Source organism: Tribolium madens, unplaced genomic scaffold (genome assembly GCF_015345945.1).
Source record: "Tribolium madens isolate multiple individuals breed KSU strain unplaced genomic scaffold, Tmad_KSU_1.1 Scaffold_96;HRSCAF=242;Tcas5.2_LG5, whole genome shotgun sequence".
Taxonomy (NCBI): domain Eukaryota; kingdom Metazoa; phylum Arthropoda; class Insecta; order Coleoptera; family Tenebrionidae; genus Tribolium; species Tribolium madens.
Window position 1 is genome coordinate 14,644,204 of NW_025401068.1, and position 18,852 is coordinate 14,663,055.

General features: G+C 34.9%; 4 protein-coding genes across 8 annotated transcripts; 3 read left to right on the forward strand and 1 right to left on the reverse strand.

Moving 5' to 3' along the window:
• The first annotated feature begins 257 nt into the window (after window positions 1–257).
• Window positions 258–8,918, forward strand: LOC123013815 (solute carrier family 2, facilitated glucose transporter member 1-like). 4 transcript variants are annotated; one of them, XM_044412614.1, is made up of 7 exons: window positions 671–1,180; window positions 2,165–2,186; window positions 2,257–2,331; window positions 6,871–6,969; window positions 7,044–8,009; window positions 8,059–8,262; window positions 8,312–8,918. In XM_044412614.1, the coding sequence occupies exons 2-7, from the start codon at window positions 2,175–2,177 to the stop codon at window positions 8,453–8,455; spliced, it is 1,500 nt and encodes a 499-aa protein (XP_044268549.1). In that variant the 5' UTR covers window positions 671–1,180; window positions 2,165–2,174; the 3' UTR covers window positions 8,456–8,918. The 4 variants fall into 4 exon arrangements, with proteins under 4 accessions (XP_044268547.1, XP_044268549.1, XP_044268550.1 ...); XM_044412612.1 differs by lacking the exons at window positions 671–1,180; window positions 2,165–2,186; window positions 2,257–2,331 and adding an exon at window positions 258–640; XM_044412615.1 differs by lacking the exons at window positions 671–1,180; window positions 2,165–2,186; window positions 2,257–2,331 and adding an exon at window positions 3,667–3,894.
• A 1,022-nt stretch (window positions 8,919–9,940) lies between these two features.
• Window positions 9,941–13,422, reverse strand: LOC123013395 (solute carrier family 2, facilitated glucose transporter member 1-like). Of its 2 annotated transcripts, none has more exons than XM_044411885.1 (6): window positions 13,255–13,422; window positions 12,834–13,208; window positions 10,653–10,919; window positions 10,399–10,611; window positions 10,151–10,354; window positions 9,941–10,107 (listed from the first exon to the last, which is right to left on the reverse strand). In XM_044411885.1, the coding sequence occupies exons 1-6, from the start codon at window positions 13,357–13,359 to the stop codon at window positions 9,976–9,978; spliced, it is 1,296 nt and encodes a 431-aa protein (XP_044267820.1). In that variant the 5' UTR covers window positions 13,360–13,422; the 3' UTR covers window positions 9,941–9,975. The 2 variants fall into 2 exon arrangements, with proteins under 2 accessions (XP_044267820.1, XP_044267819.1); XM_044411884.1 differs by having other exon boundaries at window positions 12,729–13,208; window positions 13,255–13,416.
• On the forward strand, window positions 12,716–15,083 carry LOC123013393 (solute carrier family 2, facilitated glucose transporter member 1-like). Its single transcript, XM_044411881.1, has 4 exons — window positions 12,716–13,539; window positions 13,584–14,330; window positions 14,383–14,592; window positions 14,641–15,083. Exons 1-4 carry the CDS (start codon window positions 13,438–13,440, stop codon window positions 15,025–15,027), a joined length of 1,446 nt encoding a protein of 481 aa, XP_044267816.1. The 5' UTR covers window positions 12,716–13,437; the 3' UTR covers window positions 15,028–15,083.
• Window positions 15,043–18,851, forward strand: LOC123013394 (solute carrier family 2, facilitated glucose transporter member 1-like). The gene is made up of 4 exons (XM_044411882.1): window positions 15,043–15,915; window positions 15,962–16,177; window positions 16,228–16,434; window positions 18,707–18,851. The coding sequence occupies exons 1-4, from the start codon at window positions 15,073–15,075 to the stop codon at window positions 18,842–18,844; spliced, it is 1,404 nt and encodes a 467-aa protein (XP_044267817.1). The 5' UTR covers window positions 15,043–15,072; the 3' UTR covers window positions 18,845–18,851.
• Window position 18,852: the final 1 nt, after the last annotated feature.

Sequence of the window (18,852 nt, forward strand, 5' to 3'; positions counted from 1 at the left end):
AAATAATTACAAGACACGCGATAAAAATTACTTATAAAACATATTTTTATGGCAAGTGTCAACAGTTGGGCCTTGAAACTTAGAATAAATTGATAAAAACATAAAATTAGGTACGTTATTTCTTATCTAGCAAAATTATTGTTTATGTGTACAATGCTTGGCGCCTCCTTAAAATAGGCCTTCCCACATGATTGCGTCAAGCACGTGAGCCCAAAAACACCCTTTTGCCCACTGCCAAAGAATGTTGTATGTTTTCTGTTGACACCGAAGAGTGACGTCGACGTCACGCGTTTAAAAATACTTTCCATCTCGATGCGTCGCGACGTCTTTGAAGAGGTCACTCAGTCGCATCCGCGGTGCGATTTTGAAGCAATTTTCCGGACTGTATCCCAAACGTGTGCGATTTTCTGTGTCTGTGGCGTCTGGAATGGATCGGGACGACGACGACGGCGTCGGATACGTCGCCGAAAGCCACTATTTGAAGAGCCCCACGGTGGCCGAACAGCAGGCCATGGCTCTCCTTCAGATACCCCCGAGGGAAGGCCGGGAGGGGAGCATCTCCTCCAGCGTCAGCGACTTGGATGTGCCTATCTACTCCTCGGAAAACCTCACCACGACCTCCAGAAGACCCATTCATTCCGTAAGTGGGAAAGTCACGTCGTAGCTTAAACCGGTTGTCGTGACAACAACAATCATTTGACACTTGGGTTATGTGTCAAAATCACAATATATAACACGCGTTGTCTTGGTAACTACAAGTTATATCTTTGACAATTCTTTGACACACTGTCAAAGCGGTGTTATTCAACCGAAGTTTCAAATATCAGCGCGGTAAACGTCACGACACACCCGCCGGCTCGACCAATGAGGGCCCGGCGTCGTGCCAAGCCTTCTTAATCGATTTTATAAATAACCTAACACATTTTGCGCAATAATCTCGGTTCGCCTTGACTTTTAGACGATTCGAGTTATGTTTAAATAGAATGAAAGGATTTCCGCGATAAATTCGTTGTAATATTGGCACATTTTGTGCAATTAACGTAAAACACGTGACTTGGTGACGTCACGTGGCTTCGAGGGCGTCCTAAGGTCGAGCTTTCCACGGATTTCCATCGTAGCTTTTCCGCGTGACGTGCGATTTTCCCGAATTGTAACAGATTTTTCTGATTTGGATTGTTGGGTATGTGTGGATAGGCATGCTTTCATTGTTTTGCATCCAGTAGGTTGCGATTTTGGTTAAGTAGATTAGAAATTGTTTTTGGGTTTGTTTTTGTTTCTGAAAATATGCTTTACTTGAGAATAAAAATAGACCAAAATTAGAAAGTTGTTGATTTTATTTACTCCAAACTCGTTTTTAATTAGTTTTTGACGTTTTACAAGTTAAAGAAAAGTTGGCAAGTATTTGACACATTCCACAGGTGTCTAAATGAATAAACAAGACTATTAAAAAACTTTTTGTTAATTTTTTCACCAAAATATCTTGCATTTTCTTTAAATTTAAAGTGTCACTGATCTTCTGAGTATCAGGCAAAGGCCGCAAAGATCATCGAACTTGAAAAATCAGAATTGCACAAGACATATTTAATTAATTGGTTTTTCCAAATAAATAACAAAAATTACGACACAATCAGTTCCGAATTGCTGTAATGCTGTAGTAACGAAAAATTGCACAATACTTATTTAGTTGCTACATCAAAAATAACAGATAACAAAAAAAATGAAGCTTATTTACTGTTACCTAGCACTTGCCTAATTGTAATTGTCACGATTTTGGTTGTCCTCCGCAATTCGGAACACATACTAAATCTCTTCATTAATTAATTAAATTATCAGTTGTCAGTTATGACTTAAATAAATGTATATTTTCAAACATTTCTCGCGGATTTAAGTTATCTTTGTTGTGGACTTTGGTTATTTTTAAATTTAATTATCCTCATAATTCTTTAAGCAAACAAGAATCTCTTAATTGTTTTTGCACTTCTCAAAGCGATTTTTTTATTTTGAATCATTTCTTGTTTTATATTTTGCTTACTAGTAAAAATTTTGGCAACAGTTTCGTTTCATTCTCTCATTTTTTCTCACTTGTTCAAATTTTAGCCCAGTTTTGTCAATGTATCGACCCCACCTCTACCGAATTTTAATATTTTTTTGTGATTTAACGCAGCTCAAACGTGATGGATTCTGAGGTGAGCCATTTTAATTGGTCGAATCGTGTCTAGACTTACAATTAAATTAATTTGTTTAATGCCGCTCTAGAAGAAGGAATTAGATAGTAAAGACTCAAACACCAACACTTCAACAACAGCTTCGGCCGTTTCAAAGATTGATTCGGTAGGTATAAATCTTGTTTACTGTTGGAGGATGCGACCACTTGACCACGTTAACATCAATTAACGGTAATTTTTCGAGTAATTAAGTCGAGAATAGGGCGTTTTTGGTCAATTTTCTAAGAATAGAAGTGTCAGTTGATTTAATTGAACGAGTAAATAGTGGCGGAGCAAAGAACTGAACTTAACCAGTTTTGAGGGTCGGTTTGTCAAGTGGTGGGTGGAATTTTGCGAAATTATCGTATCTATCAACGATATGGTGTTATTTGTTTACAATGATAAAGTTTTATTACGACAGATGTTGGATTATTAATGGTTTTATAGAGGAAATGTCATTTTTTTAGATTAAGGGAATTTTAAATGGCTTAAAGTTAAGTTAGAGGGATTCGAAGTCCAAAAGTGCAAACTGAGATTTATTTAGAAATGAAATCAATTTATCTGAAATATTCGTCGTAATTATTTAATTTTCTAATATTTATAATTAGAAATAACGGACACCAAATGCAGAGTGGGGCTGATATCTGGCTAATTTGTTTACTGTTATCAGGAACATTTGAAATACGACGCTATTGGGCCGTTATCAGCCCTAAAATTGGATCAATTAGGAAAACAACCATTTTTCAAATATTTTTATATATTTACATAAATAATTATTTATCATTTTCGCTCTTATCACAAAATGCTTAACCATTATTTTTATAAAAAATAAATTCAAAATACCACTCACTTGTAATCTGGTTTTGTGGGTCTTAATTAATTTCAACTCAACAAAAATCTAAGTAAGACACAGTTTCAAATTTACGCAATTGTCATAGATGTATAATTTTGAGTGGGAAAAATATTTACTTTATTTATTCTTATCAAAGTGTGGTACGTTACGTGTTAGTGAACTTTTATCAGACTCAAAAATTTGATCAATTATGGGAAATGGCCATTTTGAACATGTAATGAAGAAATAAAATTTCTGGTTCAGGCAAATTTGGAATTTCGAACTCATGTTTGGATGATTTTAAGTTAAGTTGTAAAATTTCCAAGGATTTAGAAAATTTTGCTGGAATTTTTGAAACTTTGCAACTCCAAATAATAAAAATTGGTCTTTATCAGTGCAAAAACTCAAAAAAAGAAACCATCACTTTGCCTCTTGTTTATTCCATATTCATCACTTTCAATGTCAGCCTCCATGACCCTCATTGTAAACAAGTCGCCTCTATAACCCATTTAAATCAATTTGAATATCAATCAGTTAGCTACATTTCCACTTTTCGGCCCCACCCATCGCCCATATGGGCTCTTCGTGCGTTTTTATTGCTTGTAATTGATCAATTTGGTGTCTCCCATCTCTGGTAATAAAGCAACATTCCCATTGTTGATCCCACCACAATTCTTCCGTTCCGGCAAACATTACGGTCTTCCACGTCCAGTTTTGCTACCTACGTTGACCAGTATGCTGTGACGTATACCTGCGTCTACCCTTTTGATTCTTCTTGCATGGGCAGTGTTGTGTGGTGGGTTCGAGTAATCTGTGTGGCGTGAGATTTCCTCTAGTAAAATGGGACAAGAGGAGAAGGTTTGTACGCATCTGTTTGTATTTTTCAACGTCATGATTTAAATGCAATTATGGTAATTTAATTGAACACATTTCTTGATTTTCTAACCAACTTGAGGAGAATTTCAATTGCATTATATGCATTTGTGTGATTTGAATTTTGTCAAGGACGAATTATCAGCATTGCAAGATGTTATTATAAAATTATTATTATTTATCAAACGTACCTATTTGATTGTTCTTGAATTAATTATTTTCTCTAGTCATCAGTGATTGTACAAGTTCAGGGATTATATATTTTTGTTCTCTGTATCTTGAGTAAATATTTAAAGGAATTTGGGTAGGAAACAAAGTTTCAAAGTTTAATACTAGAAAATATTGCGCAATTGATATTTATTAGAGAATCACCACTACTAAGGTCATTTTCGTAGAATAAGTTTAGATTATATTTTGCTATAATTTGACTATGATTTCATAATTATTTTTAATTATCAAGATTTAGGAAGGGAAATAAAGTGTAAAACAAACAAATGGAAGGGCCCAAGTTTGTCCTTTGAGTTTGAGGCTCTTTTTTCAACGTTCACAGTCTTTCTTATGCTTAGGTTTTATGACAGGAGTTCGACTTTTGATCTTTATCAAAATTATATGACATTTTTTATGCTTTCTGTTTTATTGTCTACATTTTACTTATTTCGTGACAATTAAATCGCTAGTAAACTTGGAAAGTAAATTGTATTAGCCGGTAGTGTTAATTTCGATTTCGATACTTTAGTGACTTAAAAATTTACAAAAGTAAGTAGAAAGACACTTATTTCGGTATACAAAAGTTTTTTATTTTCTGATTTTTTTTACACAATTTTTTCTAGTAAATGCTTTGATAAAAATAAAATGTAGTTTTAATAATGAATAGTCCATAATACATAATTTATGTCATAATTTATAAGTTTTCAAGGAAATGCAATAAATTAAATACAGGGTGTCCGGAAACTTGGGCATCTCCTTGAAAGGGACTAATTGGGTAGTCCCCAAGAGTACTGAAAAAATGTTTAAAATATTCTATCTGTCAAAAAATTTTGACATTTATTATTTGACATGTGATATTTTTTATGTCTATTTAATGGTACAAAAATTTTGCCAATAAAACTCACAAATGACACTTTAGGATAGAACTTTTTTGTATCCTCTTCTAATATCCTGTACTTGGAAACTTTGGAAAATTATTTTTTCAGCAAAAATAAATAACAATAATATAATATTAAAAACTTTTTTGCTCAAACTTGAACAGTTTTTTTGTTATCAACTGTTTGCTTGTCTTAGATAAAATGAATACAAATTTTCTATTTCCAAAGCCTACTTTCTTTAATTTAATTTAATTTTCAAATTGCCTAAAATCAAAAGTTAGTGAGCTTGTTGAAAGACTATTTAATGAGGAATCTAAAAATAATAAAATATACAGGGTGTTCTATTTAAAAAACTGAAATTAATGTCACTTTCGGTGCAACAGGAAGCAGCCATCCATGCCAAACAAGAAACTGTTGAACTTTGTTTCAAGAAGTATTGGCAGATCTTAAAAATAATGGCTTGGGGCGTTTTTTATAATACAGCCTGTATAATAAATTAACTCATTTTATGAGTCAAACCATCTATAAATTTGTTTCGTTAAAAAAAAATCTTATTCTGAGATATAAAAAGGTGTTTTACTTAATACTCTTTACTTCAAAACAAAAATTAATTGTGTAAAGATTATAAAAAAGGTGCAGAAAGCTGTGAAAAATATATCCAAAAAATACTATCTAATTTATCAGAAGATTAAATTAAAAAATTCTTATCCACTATATGACGAAAAACAATCTTCTAAGTATTTGATCGCTTGATAAGATAACTGTAATAACTGTAATTGGTTGAAAAAAAGGGCTTGTCATGAGAATGACTAGTTCAAAATTTTAAGCCATTATTTTAAATAAAAATTAAAACTAATTGTAATGTTACTTACGTAGGTAATTAATTAGAGTTTATAAAAACTTTCTCTGATGAAAATAAAATTAAAAATACGAAGACAATGTATAAGAAGTCAAAAAATAATAAGAAAAATTAAATAAAAATTTTATCTTTCTCCAAAGAATTTTACAATAACGAATTTAATCCTTTGAAGAAGCCAAATAAATAAAAAATAAATAAAGGGTGTTAATAAATATTTGAATTTAAATTTTTACTGAGAATAGAGATAAGTTTTAAAATAAATAAAAGAGTAAATGTATAAATACTCTATTTGTAAATACAGACGAAAGTGCAAAGTAATGAATAAAATAAAATTTTTCGCTGCCGTTTTATTTTAACACCTGATGGCGCCCATTTAAGATAAGATTTTTGTAAATTCCTGGAATTTTTATTTTCCATTATCTCACTGCACAAATTCTGAGAAAAAAAATCATGAAAATTGCACGAAGTTGCATTTAGCACGCCGATAAACCCAAAAATAATTCTCCATTCATCCACTTAATCATTTTCGTGTGATTACAAAAAGACCATATTTTCGTCTTCTAGACGTATATCCCGCCGACTTTGACCCCATAATTCTTACCAGATCGCTTATGTTTGCTCAATAAGTAAACATTGTTAACACATTCCGTTATCATCTCATGACGCGCCCACCATTTCGACCAATCGTTCCATGAAACCTCCTCACACCCTCACATCTGTTCAAACCGCGACCGCGAGTGCGAGAAAATGGGCAAAGGTGGCGAAAAATTAAACCTCCAAGTGGAGAACGGCAACGAGATTGTTGGTGACAAAGCAGAAGCACCGGATTTAAAGCACGTAAGTGAACCGGAAGTTGGTGAATAGAGGCAAGAAGCGTGAACCGGAAATGTAATTTTAATAATTCGAAAATTAGGTGACTTGTGGCATATGATTTCCCTCGACGGATTTCCGGAGAGATAAATTTTCCTCAGTGGATTTTTTCGACGATATCTTGTGACGATTGTAAATCATTTTCAGGGTTTCAACGGCAAGCTCATCTTTGCGATCATTGCGTCAGCTCTGGGGTCCTCCTTCCAGCATGGGTACAACACGGGAGTCATCAACACCCCCCAAACAGTAAGTTTATTTGTTGAAGTTTCACTATTACAGAAAACTCATATTTTATCAATGAAAAATAATAATTTTCCCAGGTTTTAGAGGAATGGATTTCACAAGTTGTGGGGAACCGTACTGGCATCCCCCCATCGGCCTCCTCGGTGACCCTCGTTTGGTCCCTCGCCGTCTCAATTTTCTGCGTGGGGGGCATGATCGGGGGCGTATGCACCGGCTACGTCGCTGACCGATTTGGTCGCAAAGGGGGCCTTCTCCTCAACAACATCCTTGTCTTCTTAGCTACTATCTGTCTCGGTTCTGCTAAAGCCGCCTCTTCGCATGAACTTCTCATTCTCGGAAGATTCCTCATTGGGATAAACTCGGGGCTAAATGCCGGTCTCGCCCCCATGTACCTTGCCGAAATCTCCCCCATTAACCTGCGAGGGGCTGTCGGGAGTGTCTACCAACTAGTCATCACGATTTCGATCCTTGTTGCACAAGCCCTGGGGCTGAAATATGTCTTGGGGACCCCCGAACATTGGCCCGTGTTGTTTGCCCTGACTGCTGTTCCAGCGCTGTTTCAAGTCGTGACGCTTCCCTTGTGCCCCGAGTCCCCCAAGTACTTGTTGGCGTCCAAGGGGAATGAAATGGAGGCTCAGAAAGCCCTGGCTTGGCTCAGAGGCAGTTTGGCCGTCCAGGAGGAGATGGAACAAATGAAAGCGGAGAATGACGCGGCCAAGTTATTGCCAAAGGTCACAGTGAGGGAGCTGTTGACCAATAGGGCACTCCGAATTCCGCTAATAATTTGTTTATGTGTGATGATAGCGCAACAATTGAGTGGAATCAACGCTGTTATTTTCTTCTCGACTTCGATTTTTAAGGATTCGGGACTTAAGGATGACAGTGCGACTTTTGCAACGATGGGAATGGGCGCGATTAATGTCCTCATGACGATTGTATCCTTGGTCCTTGTCGAGAAAGCAGGACGAAAAACGCTACTTCTCATCGGATTTGGCGGTATGGCCATTGATACTCTTCTCCTAACCATAGCGATGAAACTGACGGTGAGTTTGTCAAAAATTTTGCCCAGAAATGTGACCCTTGACTTTTCAGACCGTCGAGCCAAATTTGAGCTACTTATGCATCGTCCTTGTTTTTATTTACATAATTATGTTCGCCTCCGGCCCTGGTTCAATCCCTTGGTTTTTGGTTGCGGAGCTTTTCAATCAATCGGCGAGGCCTACAGCCGCCTCTTTAGCCGTTTGTACCAACTGGACGGCTAACTTTTTGGTCGGTTTGGCCTTCTTACCAATTACGGTAAGTGCAAAAATATTGTATGTGACTCGTGATAATTTTTTTCATCTAGAACGAAATTGGCCCGTACGTTTTCATAATCTTCGTCATTCTAAACTGCTTATTCTTCCTTTTCATCTACAAGAAGGTTCCAGAGACGAAAAATAAAACCATCGAAGAGATTTCGGCTCTGTTTAGACAACAGTCGTACCAGTAATTTGGATATTTACTTGTAAATATTGACTGAGGTAAAAATATAGTCTTAAGTTAGGAGAATTATTTTTGAATACATTCGTAGTTATTTATTGTGGCAGATCTTCGAAATGAATAGTATCTTTGTGTGGTTAGGTTTTAAGGGGATCTGTGTGAGGCTCTCTTTTAGGATTCTAGTTTCCCGAATAATTTATTTATTTATTTAGGTTGTGGTAATGCTATGAATGTCTGCTACTAATTACGCAATTGTACTATTCGATACGAACTAAAAATGAAACCAAAAAAAAAACATAAGTGTTCGATGTGAATCAGGTTATCACTTTTTGTACAATTCCTTTAAGCAATTTACCGACCTGAGTTTATTTTAATAATGATATTGCAAATAATGTGTGTGCTATGTGTATGTGTGTAGGTGTAATATTTGTTTATAAAATAAGTTTAAAAAAATAAATTTTAAGTTTTTCAAACTCTTTGTTAATAAATTCATCCCTAAAGTTCTCTAACTGCTAAACGCCTGGTAAATCCCAGATATACAGGGTGATGAAAAAAAGGCGCCCACGATTGAAACAGGCGCATCCTCTTTTATTGAAACATTGTGACCATCATTCCAAAAATAGTCTAAATAGATTCTTTTTAAAATTTAAACAGTTTGTCTAACAGCACAAAGCGGCAATATTGCACAATTTTCTTTTACTAAAAAACTATTTCACTCAGGTGTTTTTCGTATCTAGGAAACCTTTTTGACTTTAATCGTTCAAATTTCACAGAACAAACAACATTGAAAATTGATTTTTTTGTTGCTACCGTTTCCAATAATTGAATATTACTTGGACATTTTCTGTATCCTAGGATATTTGCAATGTTGCAACATTGATAAATTTTCTTTGGAGCCAAGAAATGGTATCCAAACATCTTCAATAAAGTTTATTTCAATAGACATTTTTTTTAAGAACACCGTCAACAGTATCAAAATCTAGACTTTAACAATGAAATTATTTCAAAACTGTTAATTATATAGATTTCTCTTTTCTAAAAAGGAAAGTCTATATCTAACTGATAAGAGCACAAATCCAATTTTGGTTTTCGAATTCGTCTTTAATAAAAGATCACTTATAACGTGTGGGTTAAACGGGCGCCTTTTTTTCATCATACTGTACAGATCAACTAGTTTTTTTAAAAACTAAAATTTTTTTCATCGCCTCAAATTTTTTCGTCCTTCTATCGCATGTCGCGTTACAGCCGGCCGCGGAGTAGGGGGCCAATATGGCGGCGCCCATGCCTCGCATCAGCTGACCGTGTAGCATTTATATTCTTATTCATTCGTGCAAGTGCTCCGCGTTATTTGTGTGTTATGATCAGTGTATTGATGCGAAAAAAAGTTTCACTTGCATCGTGGTTTCTTTAAACCATAGCAGTTTTTTATATTGGCTAATCTCAAAAGTCTGAAAGCCATGTTCAAGTAAAAAATGTCGCTAAGTTAAAAACAATAAATTTTTATGATGTTTATTTTGAAAACTACATTTTTTAGTCTTTCCATTGACTCACAATTTCTTCCACCGTCTTGTTCTTGGTTTCTGGCACCATTTTGAGGATGAAAATGAAAAATATAACATTCAAGACGACAAAAATCAAAAACACGTACGGTCCAATAGCTCCCTAAAACACGGTTTATTTCAAGTTTTGATAAATATTTTCTTACCGCGATCGAAGGAAACGTTAAAGTGACAATAAAGTTGGCAATCCAATTAGTTGGAACTGCGAGGGAAACAGCTGTAGGTCTCGCCTCTTGATTGAAAATTTCCGTGACCAGAAACCATGGTATAGAACCAGCACCCGCAGCAAAAAGTATGATATAAATACCAATCAAAACGATACACACCCATGGAATCGCAGGATGTGATTTCTGAAAGTTTTGATGACTTTTTGAAAGTGCTATTGAGTACTCACCGAGAAATGCAAAGCCATTGATAGCAAAAGAGTGTCAATTGCCATTCCTCCAAAGCCGACCAAGAGAAGAGTCTTCCTTCCAGCGATATCGACCAACATCATGGAAATCACAGTCATGATAAGATTGACTAAACCAATTCCGATTGTGGCATACTGGGCGTTTTGTTCGGACAAACCGCCACTTATGAAGGTTTCAGTTGAGTAGAAAATAACCTGAGAAGGTTTGAGTATTTTTGCAGTTGTATCGAACTTACAGCGTTGATTCCACTGAATTGTTGAGCTACCATAACGAGCATAGCGATCATCAAAGGAATTCTCAAGGACCTCTCTCGGAACATTTGTTTGAGGGTTACTTTTGGCATGGCTTTATTCGCCTCGTCTTCGTGCTTGAGTTGGGAAAACTCTTCATTGACATCCTCCGATTTTCGGAGAAATTTCAACGAGTTTTCCGCTCGCTCATTGTTCTGTTTAACACTCAACAAATATTTGGGAGACTCGGTGCAAAAGAAGAGTGTAATGACCTGGAAACAACCTCGGTGCAAAAATTTCGATGTTTGTTTATAGCCCAGTCAAATTAGACAAATCGGTGGAAAAAAATCCTACAGAGTTGGATTTTTTTAAACGCTTTCTTTATACTTGAGTAGACATACAGGGTGAATATAAAGTATGGAACCAAGCGGTTTTATTTTTAATCATTTACCTCCGGAAAATAATAATTAATATAAATTAAAGTAATATAAAAAATGTGATCGTAATTTCAGAACGAAATTTCGTTTTGTTTTTGAGTTATGCGATTTTTTTTTGTCAAAATTGCAATTTATGTGAAAAAAATTTTTTTTTTAAATTAAAAATAAAGCAGATAGTTGTAATCCTTAGAGTACAGCTTTCATGAGAAAAATATATAGTAGGTTGCCATTTAAAAAAATTAATTTTTTTGTAGAACTCAAAAATAAAAAGAAATTTCGAAAAAATTTATTCTTCTTAAATCATCACATTTTTATAGTACTTTAGCACTCATCAATTAGTTTTTTCAAAAAATAAATAGTTTAAGCAAAAAACGTTTGCTTCCATACTTTTTATTCACCTGGTATATCAAAAGTCCCCGAAGGTGAGGGGCGAGCTCGAGGAGGGGGAGGGGGAAAAGGTGTCTTTTTTTGTTTTTTTGCTTATATCTCGGAAATTATCACTCCTATAGGTTTTTATCTTCTTAGCAAAATTAAAGTTTACAAAATTTCCTGCAAAAATGTTTTTTTGCATTTTTGTTGTAGGACTAACCGTAAGCGAGTTATAGGGCAGAAAAGAAACATTATTTAAAAAAAAATGTGCTTTATCTGCATTTAAAACAGAATTAGTCTTGTAATTAAAAAAAACTGACAGTAAATTGAATTTACCAATACTTCATTAAAGGAAGAGGGAGTCACGAGGGTCTATAAATACAAACTCATCGTTTATATAATTTATGCAGAATTTTCTGTAGAAGTCTCTTTCTGCATCAAAATTTCCTACAAAAATGGTCCTATTCATTTTGTAGGCTTTAATTTTGATAAGCAGGCAAAAACTGTTAAGAGATACGCAAAAAAACAAAAAAAGACACTTTTAGCCCCCTCCCCCTCCTCGAGTTCGCCCCCCATCTTCGGGGACTTTTGATATACCAGGTGAATAAAAAGTATGGAACCAAGCGTTTTTTTCATAAACTAAGCACTTTACGAAAAAAATAATTAGTGTAGCGTAAAGTACAATTAAAATGTGACCATTTATCTAAAATAACATTTTTCGAAATTTTTTTTAGTTTTCGAGTTCTGGAATTTTTATTTTTTTTTTAAATGGCAATCCACCTTGGTAATTTTTTTAATTAAAGATTATGATCTAAAAATGACCTCTTGTTAAATAAACGACCCCCTCGTTCATGTTCGGAAAATCTTCGTGATGGGCTCGGAACGCAACTTTAACAATTTATTTAAAAAAAGTACTGACTAAAAAACAATTTTGTTTAATTGAGAGATCATTTTTAGATCATAATCTTTAATTAAAAAAAATACCATGGTGGGTTACCATTTCAAAAATTTTTTTTTTCCAGAACTCGAAAACTAAAAGACATTTCCAAAAATGTTATTCTTGATAAATGGTCACATTTTAATTGTACTTTACGCTACACTAACTATTTTTTTCGTAAAGTGCTTAGTTTACGAAAAAAACGCTTGGTTCCATACTTTTTATTCACCTGGTATGTCTACCCAAAAATAAAGAAACCGTTTAAAAAAAATTCCAAATCTCTAGGATTTTTTTCCACCGATCGCCCTATTTTTATCTATTTGACTGGGCTATTATACCTGGAAAATCCCGAAAGCAATGGGAAGCAAGAAAAGGATGTCCCAATGTTTGTTTCCTAGCATCATTTCAAGTCCCACAATTTGGGAAATAAGAATGGAAATTACAATAAGTAATTGATAAACACTCCCAAGGGCTCCTCGAAGATCCACGGGCGAAATCTCTGTGAGGTACATGGGACATAGACCGGCATTGAAACCACAATTTACCCCGATGATCAACCTCCCCAATATCATCATCTCGTACAAGTTTGCCAGTTTTGCAAAACCCATCAAGACTGACGCTATAAAAACCAGAACGTTGTTGTAGAGCAACGCGGATTTGGGGCCGAATTTAGTCGATACCAGTCCACTCAAAACCCCTCCGATGGTGCCCCCCACGTTCATAATGGACGTCATAACACCCCACAGCACGTTGATTTTTGACTCAGATACAGAACCCAGTCGGTCACCCCATACCGACTCTATCCATTCTTTCAAAATCTTGAAAAGGTTTCTCATTAAACGGTCGAAAATTTTCGAAACTTACAGCTTGGGGGACGTTGATCACTCCGGTGTGGTACCCATGCTGGAACCCAGAGCCCACTGCTGCAGCGACGATTGCAAGAACTAGATTACGATTGAGACCACCCATTCATCGGAAAAATTGTGACAGTTTGATTTTTTCACAACCATTCACAACAAACTCGATTGAGTAGATGGCAAAATTAAAATGTCAGTTTGTACCAGATTTGTTTTGGCAATTTTGGTCACTAGTCTAGGTTCGGGGTTCCAGCATGGTTATCACATTGGAGTGCTCAACGTTCCGGCAAAAGTGAGCCAAACACTTGGCAATGTTCTGTAAAAATTCGCCTCCAGGTTCTCCAGAAATGGATAAGTCATATCAAAATCCATGAAGAAGAGGCGGAAGAGCCAAAACGGAAAGAATTGTCCTTGCTTTGGTCCACAGCAGTGGCAACTCACTCAATTGGAGGCATACTCGGGTCTTTCATGATTGGCATCTTCGTTGATAGTTTAGGTCGAAAACAGAGTCTCCAGTTCAACAATTTCATTGCTTTGGTCGCTGCTCCAACCATGTTTTTTTCGAAAAAGGCCAAGTCGTATAAAATGTTAATCATGGGTCGATTTATAGCCGGAATCAACTCCGGCCTAAACATGGGTCTATGCCAGATATACCTAAGTGAAATTTCCCCAGACAAAATTCGGGGAGCCGTTGGGAGTCTCTACCAATTTGCTATCAGTTGTTCCATTTTAGTGTCACAAATTGCCGGAGTTTTCCTTGGAAGTGAAGACAACTGGCCGTATATTTTCTTACTCCCTGTTATCCCAGCTTTGTTTCAATTTTTTTTACTCTTTTTTTGCCCAGAATCGCCAAAATTTCTAATCACTCAATTAAGAGATAGAAAGGCTCTCAGAGCACTAATGTTGTTACGAAGCGAGCAAGACGCCATAGATGAATTCGAGATGTTGAAAGAAGAGGATAGTCTAGCGAAACAATTACGTGGTTTCTCCCTGAAACAGATTTTACGAAATCAAGTCATGTCCAATGTTCTGTCTTGTTGCCTTGTTTTAAATGTAGCCCAGCAAATGTGTGGCAAAAATGCCGTAAGTTGTGCGAGTTGTGAATTTTAGTAGTTTAATTTGAACTTTATTGAAGCTTACTTATTTTTCTGTTGAAATAATGGAAAACATGGGCTTGGCCTCAAGTGCGGTTTATAGCACTATCGGAATGAACATTTTATCTTCAATTGCCACACTAGGGGCTATTTTGACCGTCGATAATTTTGGCCGTCGCCCCCTCATGAAAATCAGTTTAATCGGAACGATTTTAACAACATTTTTTTTGTTCATATCCCTTTATTTGGCAGTAAGTTATTGATTTTGTTGACTAGAATGTGATTTTTTTACATTTTAGGAAAACGTTCTGCACGATTTGAAATATCTTTCTGTTGGTATTGTTTGTTTGTTTCATATTTTTTTTTCAATTGGCATTGGCCCAATCGCTGTGTTTATCACAGCCGAACTGTTCACTAATACAAACCGCACCATCGCAGTGATTTTAGCAACGGCGACCAACTGGTCATCGAATTTTATCATAGGACAAGCATTTCTAGCCCTCGATGTACAAAATAAATCCTCGTTTAGTGTAACACTCAAAAAATCGTTTCTAGAACGAAATCGACTTTTACACGTGCTTGGTTTTCCTAGTCTTGGACATTTTTTTCTTCTTTTACATCCGCCTCCGCTTGCCCGAAACCGCAAAACTCAGTTCGATTCAAATATTCAAAATGTACGACATTGAAGAAATAAACTTCTCATAAAATTTTTGTTTTACTGTCACTTGTCAATGTGTCGGAAAATCTACTTTGCGATCCTCGTCGTTAGTGTGGCTTCGGGTTTCCAGCACGGCTACCACTTCGCCATTGTTAATAACCCTTCAGAAGTGATGCAGGAATGGATTAAAGAACTGAAAATAAAACAAGAACGAATAAATCCAAGTCACGCCGGCGTGGATCTGATTTGGGCCGTCGTGGTGGCAATTTTCTCCGTCGGGGGGACAGTGGGGGCGCTCATGATCGGCATTTTTGCGGACAATTTCGGCCGGAAGGGGAGTCTCAAGTGGAACGCTCTTCTGGTCCTGGTGGCGGCGGCGATAACACTTTACTCGAAGAGGGCAGCGTCGTATAAAGTGCTTCTTTTCGGGCGGTTTCTGGCGGGGGTTACCACGGGATTGACCGGGGGGTTGTGCCAAATGTACTCGGTGGAAATTTCCCCCGATGAGATCCGGGGGGCCCTTTCTGGGGTCTACCAAGTCGCGATTAGTTTCTCGGCGTTTGTTGCGACAATTGCAGGAATTTTACTTTCAGAAAAGGACACTTGGCATTATATGTTTGTGATACCCGTATTTCCGGCCATTTTTCAACTTATTGCTTTATCGTTTTGCCCGGAATCGCCCAAATTCCTCTTGATCACACAAGGCAAAGACGCGGCGGCGGAAAAAGCGCTCAAATGGCTGCGAGAAAAAGACGATGTTGAGGAGGAGTTAGATTTGCTGAAAGAGGAAGATAATCTTGTCAAGGAATTACGAGGGACCTCTTTGACACGTATCCTCACAAATCCTCTCATGACCAATGCTTTGATCTGTTGTTTAATCCTGAATATAGCCCAACAAATGTGTGGAATTAAAACGGTAAGTTTGTTGTTTTTCTTCAAGCTTCACCATTTCTAAATTGAAGATAATTCAATATTCGACCTTGATTTTTGAAGAAATGAAATTAGGACGAAGAGTATCCTTTTATATCACTACAGGAATGAATTTACCTGGTGTAATTTCGTCTATAATTTTCTGTTTTATTATCGATAAGTATGGGCGACGTAAAATGGCACTAATTAGCTTGATAGGCTTGACTGTAATAACAGCTCTTATTTTTATTTCTCTATTCTTAGCAAGAGTAAGGATTTTGAGTAGTTTAAACCAAAATCAAGATTTTTAATTCAACAGAGACAAATTGTACCAGACATGAAGTACGTTACTATCTTATCGTACTTTGTATTCAACAGTTTTTATTGCATTGGTATTGGCCCTCTGGCATGGTTTATCCCAGCTGAGATGTTCTACCATACACCTCGAACCATAGCAGTTTGTTTATCAGTTGCAGCCAATTCCATATCTAGTTTTATAATAGGACAAGCGTTTTACGTTCTAAAGGTAAAAGAGTAATTCCATGCCAAAACGATCACTTTTAAAACCCATTGTTTCTGATTTTCCTAAATTTGAGATATGTTATACAACGTGTAAAAATAAGTGAAACGTATTTCACCGTTTTTTATTTTTTCAATGTATGTTGAAAAAACAGGGATGTAAAGAATTTTTATATAAAGAACAAATTCACATATTGAAACGATTTTTTTTAATAATAGATATAAGTAGCTACACTACGGACATAATAATACATGTATTTTAAAAATTTGTTATTAACAAATAACTTAAAAAAATATTGTTTAAACAAAAAAATAAACAATTAAATAAATAAAATAATCTTTAAAATTCTCAAAAAATATATGTAAAAACACTCAAATTTTTATTATGTTTTCACATAAGTTTCAAGACGGACGTTTGAAAAATGACTGAAAAAAAAATATTTTGAGAGCGTTGCATAGTGCAAATTAAATAGAAAAATTACCAATTACCGTCACTAATAAACTGTCAAGAAAACACGTAATTTCCAATAACTTGTTAACATTTATTTTTCAAAAAATATCAATAATATTTTGAGTAAATATTTCACAAATATGTATTTCACATATTACGTTTTGCTACATGGTGTGACAAAATTCCCGGACCAACGTGACATGGCATGTAAGGTAACATGAAAAAAATGTTAAAAAAATTCAATCTGTCAAAATAAAATTACATTTATTTTTTTAAATTTGACATTTTTTATGTCTATCTAATGATATTCATGATCTTGTATATGTTTTTTTTTTTTTTAATTATTTAAAAAAGGTACAATAATTTTGCCAATAAAAGCCACAATTAACATTAGACTGAGTTACAATTTAGGATACAGCTTCCTTCTTTCCTCTTCTAATAGCCTGTAGCAAAAAAACATGGAATAGTATATTAAAGTACAAGTTGCAGAAGGTATCTATCTATCTATTCAAGCACAAATTTGAAATTCCGAAACGAGCCGCGTAGCGGCGAGTTGAGGAACAAATGAGTGCTTGAAGAACCTTCTGCAACAAGTGCTTTATACTATTTTTTTTATTTCGCCGCTTTGTATCATTTTATAAATCAAAAAACGAAAATTAAATTTTTTTTCTAGAGAATTTTGCGACGGTTGGCGACATTTATGTGTGGAATAATTTTAGGCGGCTGTAAAAAATAAAAATTATTCTTATTTTCACATTTGAAAATGAATTGTGAAGAAAGTCCGTCACTAAAATTAAATTACAGCGAACGACTTAGTCGCTGGAATAGACTTATTCTAACACCGAAATAGAAAAAATTATTTCTCCAACAGAAAAAAATATAGTAAAAGTGCAAAATTTAAACTCTCATAACTTCGAAATTTTTATAGATAGATTTTTTTTACATTTTTTTCATCTTACCTTACATGGAATGTCATGTTGGTCCGGGACTTTTGGCTCACCCTGTATATCTATCTAATCGACAAGTTGAAAGACTACGCTTTTTTAAATGATCGATTTAGTCGAGCGAAGCTCATAAAAGGTAGATATGCGAAATCTCCATACTTTTATTCTAATATCAGAAAATAGAATAAAAAAATATAAAGAGTACTCTTCCTCAACAGAGGAATTTGTATTCATTATTGATATTTTTTGAAAAATAAATGTTATGTTATTGGAAATTATGTGTTTTCTATACAACAGTTTATTAGTGACGGTAATTGGTAATTTTTCTATTTCATTTCCAAGGAAACGCTACTTTCAGGCGATCTTAGGGGATCATGCACTATATAGCTCTCTCAAAAAAAATTCTTTTTGGCCATTTTTAAAACGTCGATCTTGAAACTTATGTGAGGACTAGTAAAAATATGAAAGTTTTTACATAAATTTTTTCAGAATATTAAAAACCTGCGTAATCATTTATTTTTTTGTTTAAACAATATATTTTTAAATTATTTGTTAATAACAAATTTTTAGAATATATGTATTATTACGTCCGAAGTGTAGCTACTTATATCTATTATTAAAAAAAAATAATTTCAATATCTTGATTTATTCTATAGATAAAAATTCTTTTTGTTACGAGGTACTTATTTTTGTACATCCCTGTTTTTTCAACATACATTGAAAAAATAAAAACGGTGAAATACGTGTCACTTATTTTTACACGTTCTATAACATATCTCAAATTTACAAAAATCAGAAACAATGAGTTTTAAAAGTGATCGTTTTGCATGGAATTACTCAAGACAAAACCCCTAATCAAAGCAAAATTCGGGAATTATTTGCAGAATGAAATCGGTGTCTACACAACTCTCATATTTATCGTTTTGGATGTTTTTTCGCTTCTTTACATCCATCAACGCCTACCTGAAACAAACAAACTTAGTGCAATAGATGTCATCAACATGTATAACATTCAGCAATAAATTATTCC

What these genes read in the sequence shown, in the direction of transcription:
- LOC123013395 (XM_044411884.1), bottom strand. Translation starts at nt 13,359, where the DNA reads ATGGGTGGTCTCAATCGTAATCTAGTTCTTGCAATCGTCGCTGCAGCA. An exon ending in TGATCAACGTCCCCCAAGCT is followed by an intron (nt 13,209 to 13,254) that starts GTAAGTTTCGAA and finishes AACCTTTTCAAG; the next exon opens with ATTTTGAAAGAATGGATAGA. An exon ending in TTGCTTTCGGGATTTTCCAG is followed by an intron (nt 10,920 to 12,728) that starts GTATAATAGCCC and finishes GGTTGTTTCCAG; the next exon opens with GTCATTACACTCTTCTTTTG.
- LOC123013815 (XM_044412612.1), top strand. Translation starts at nt 428, where the DNA reads ATGGATCGGGACGACGACGACGGCGTCGGATACGTCGCCGAAAGCCAC. An exon ending in TCATCAACACCCCCCAAACA is followed by an intron (nt 6,970 to 7,043) that starts GTAAGTTTATTT and finishes TAATTTTCCCAG; the next exon opens with GTTTTAGAGGAATGGATTTC. An exon ending in TGGCCTTCTTACCAATTACG is followed by an intron (nt 8,263 to 8,311) that starts GTAAGTGCAAAA and finishes TTTTTCATCTAG; the next exon opens with AACGAAATTGGCCCGTACGT.
- LOC123013394 (XM_044411882.1), top strand. Translation starts at nt 15,073, where the DNA reads ATGTGTCGGAAAATCTACTTTGCGATCCTCGTCGTTAGTGTGGCTTCG. An exon ending in AAATGTGTGGAATTAAAACG is followed by an intron (nt 15,916 to 15,961) that starts GTAAGTTTGTTG and finishes TCTAAATTGAAG; the next exon opens with ATAATTCAATATTCGACCTT. An exon ending in TTTCTCTATTCTTAGCAAGA is followed by an intron (nt 16,178 to 16,227) that starts GTAAGGATTTTG and finishes TTAATTCAACAG; the next exon opens with AGACAAATTGTACCAGACAT.
- LOC123013393 (XM_044411881.1), top strand. Translation starts at nt 13,438, where the DNA reads ATGTCAGTTTGTACCAGATTTGTTTTGGCAATTTTGGTCACTAGTCTA. An exon ending in TGCTCAACGTTCCGGCAAAA is followed by an intron (nt 13,540 to 13,583) that starts GTGAGCCAAACA and finishes ATTCGCCTCCAG; the next exon opens with GTTCTCCAGAAATGGATAAG. An exon ending in AAATGTGTGGCAAAAATGCC is followed by an intron (nt 14,331 to 14,382) that starts GTAAGTTGTGCG and finishes ACTTTATTGAAG; the next exon opens with CTTACTTATTTTTCTGTTGA.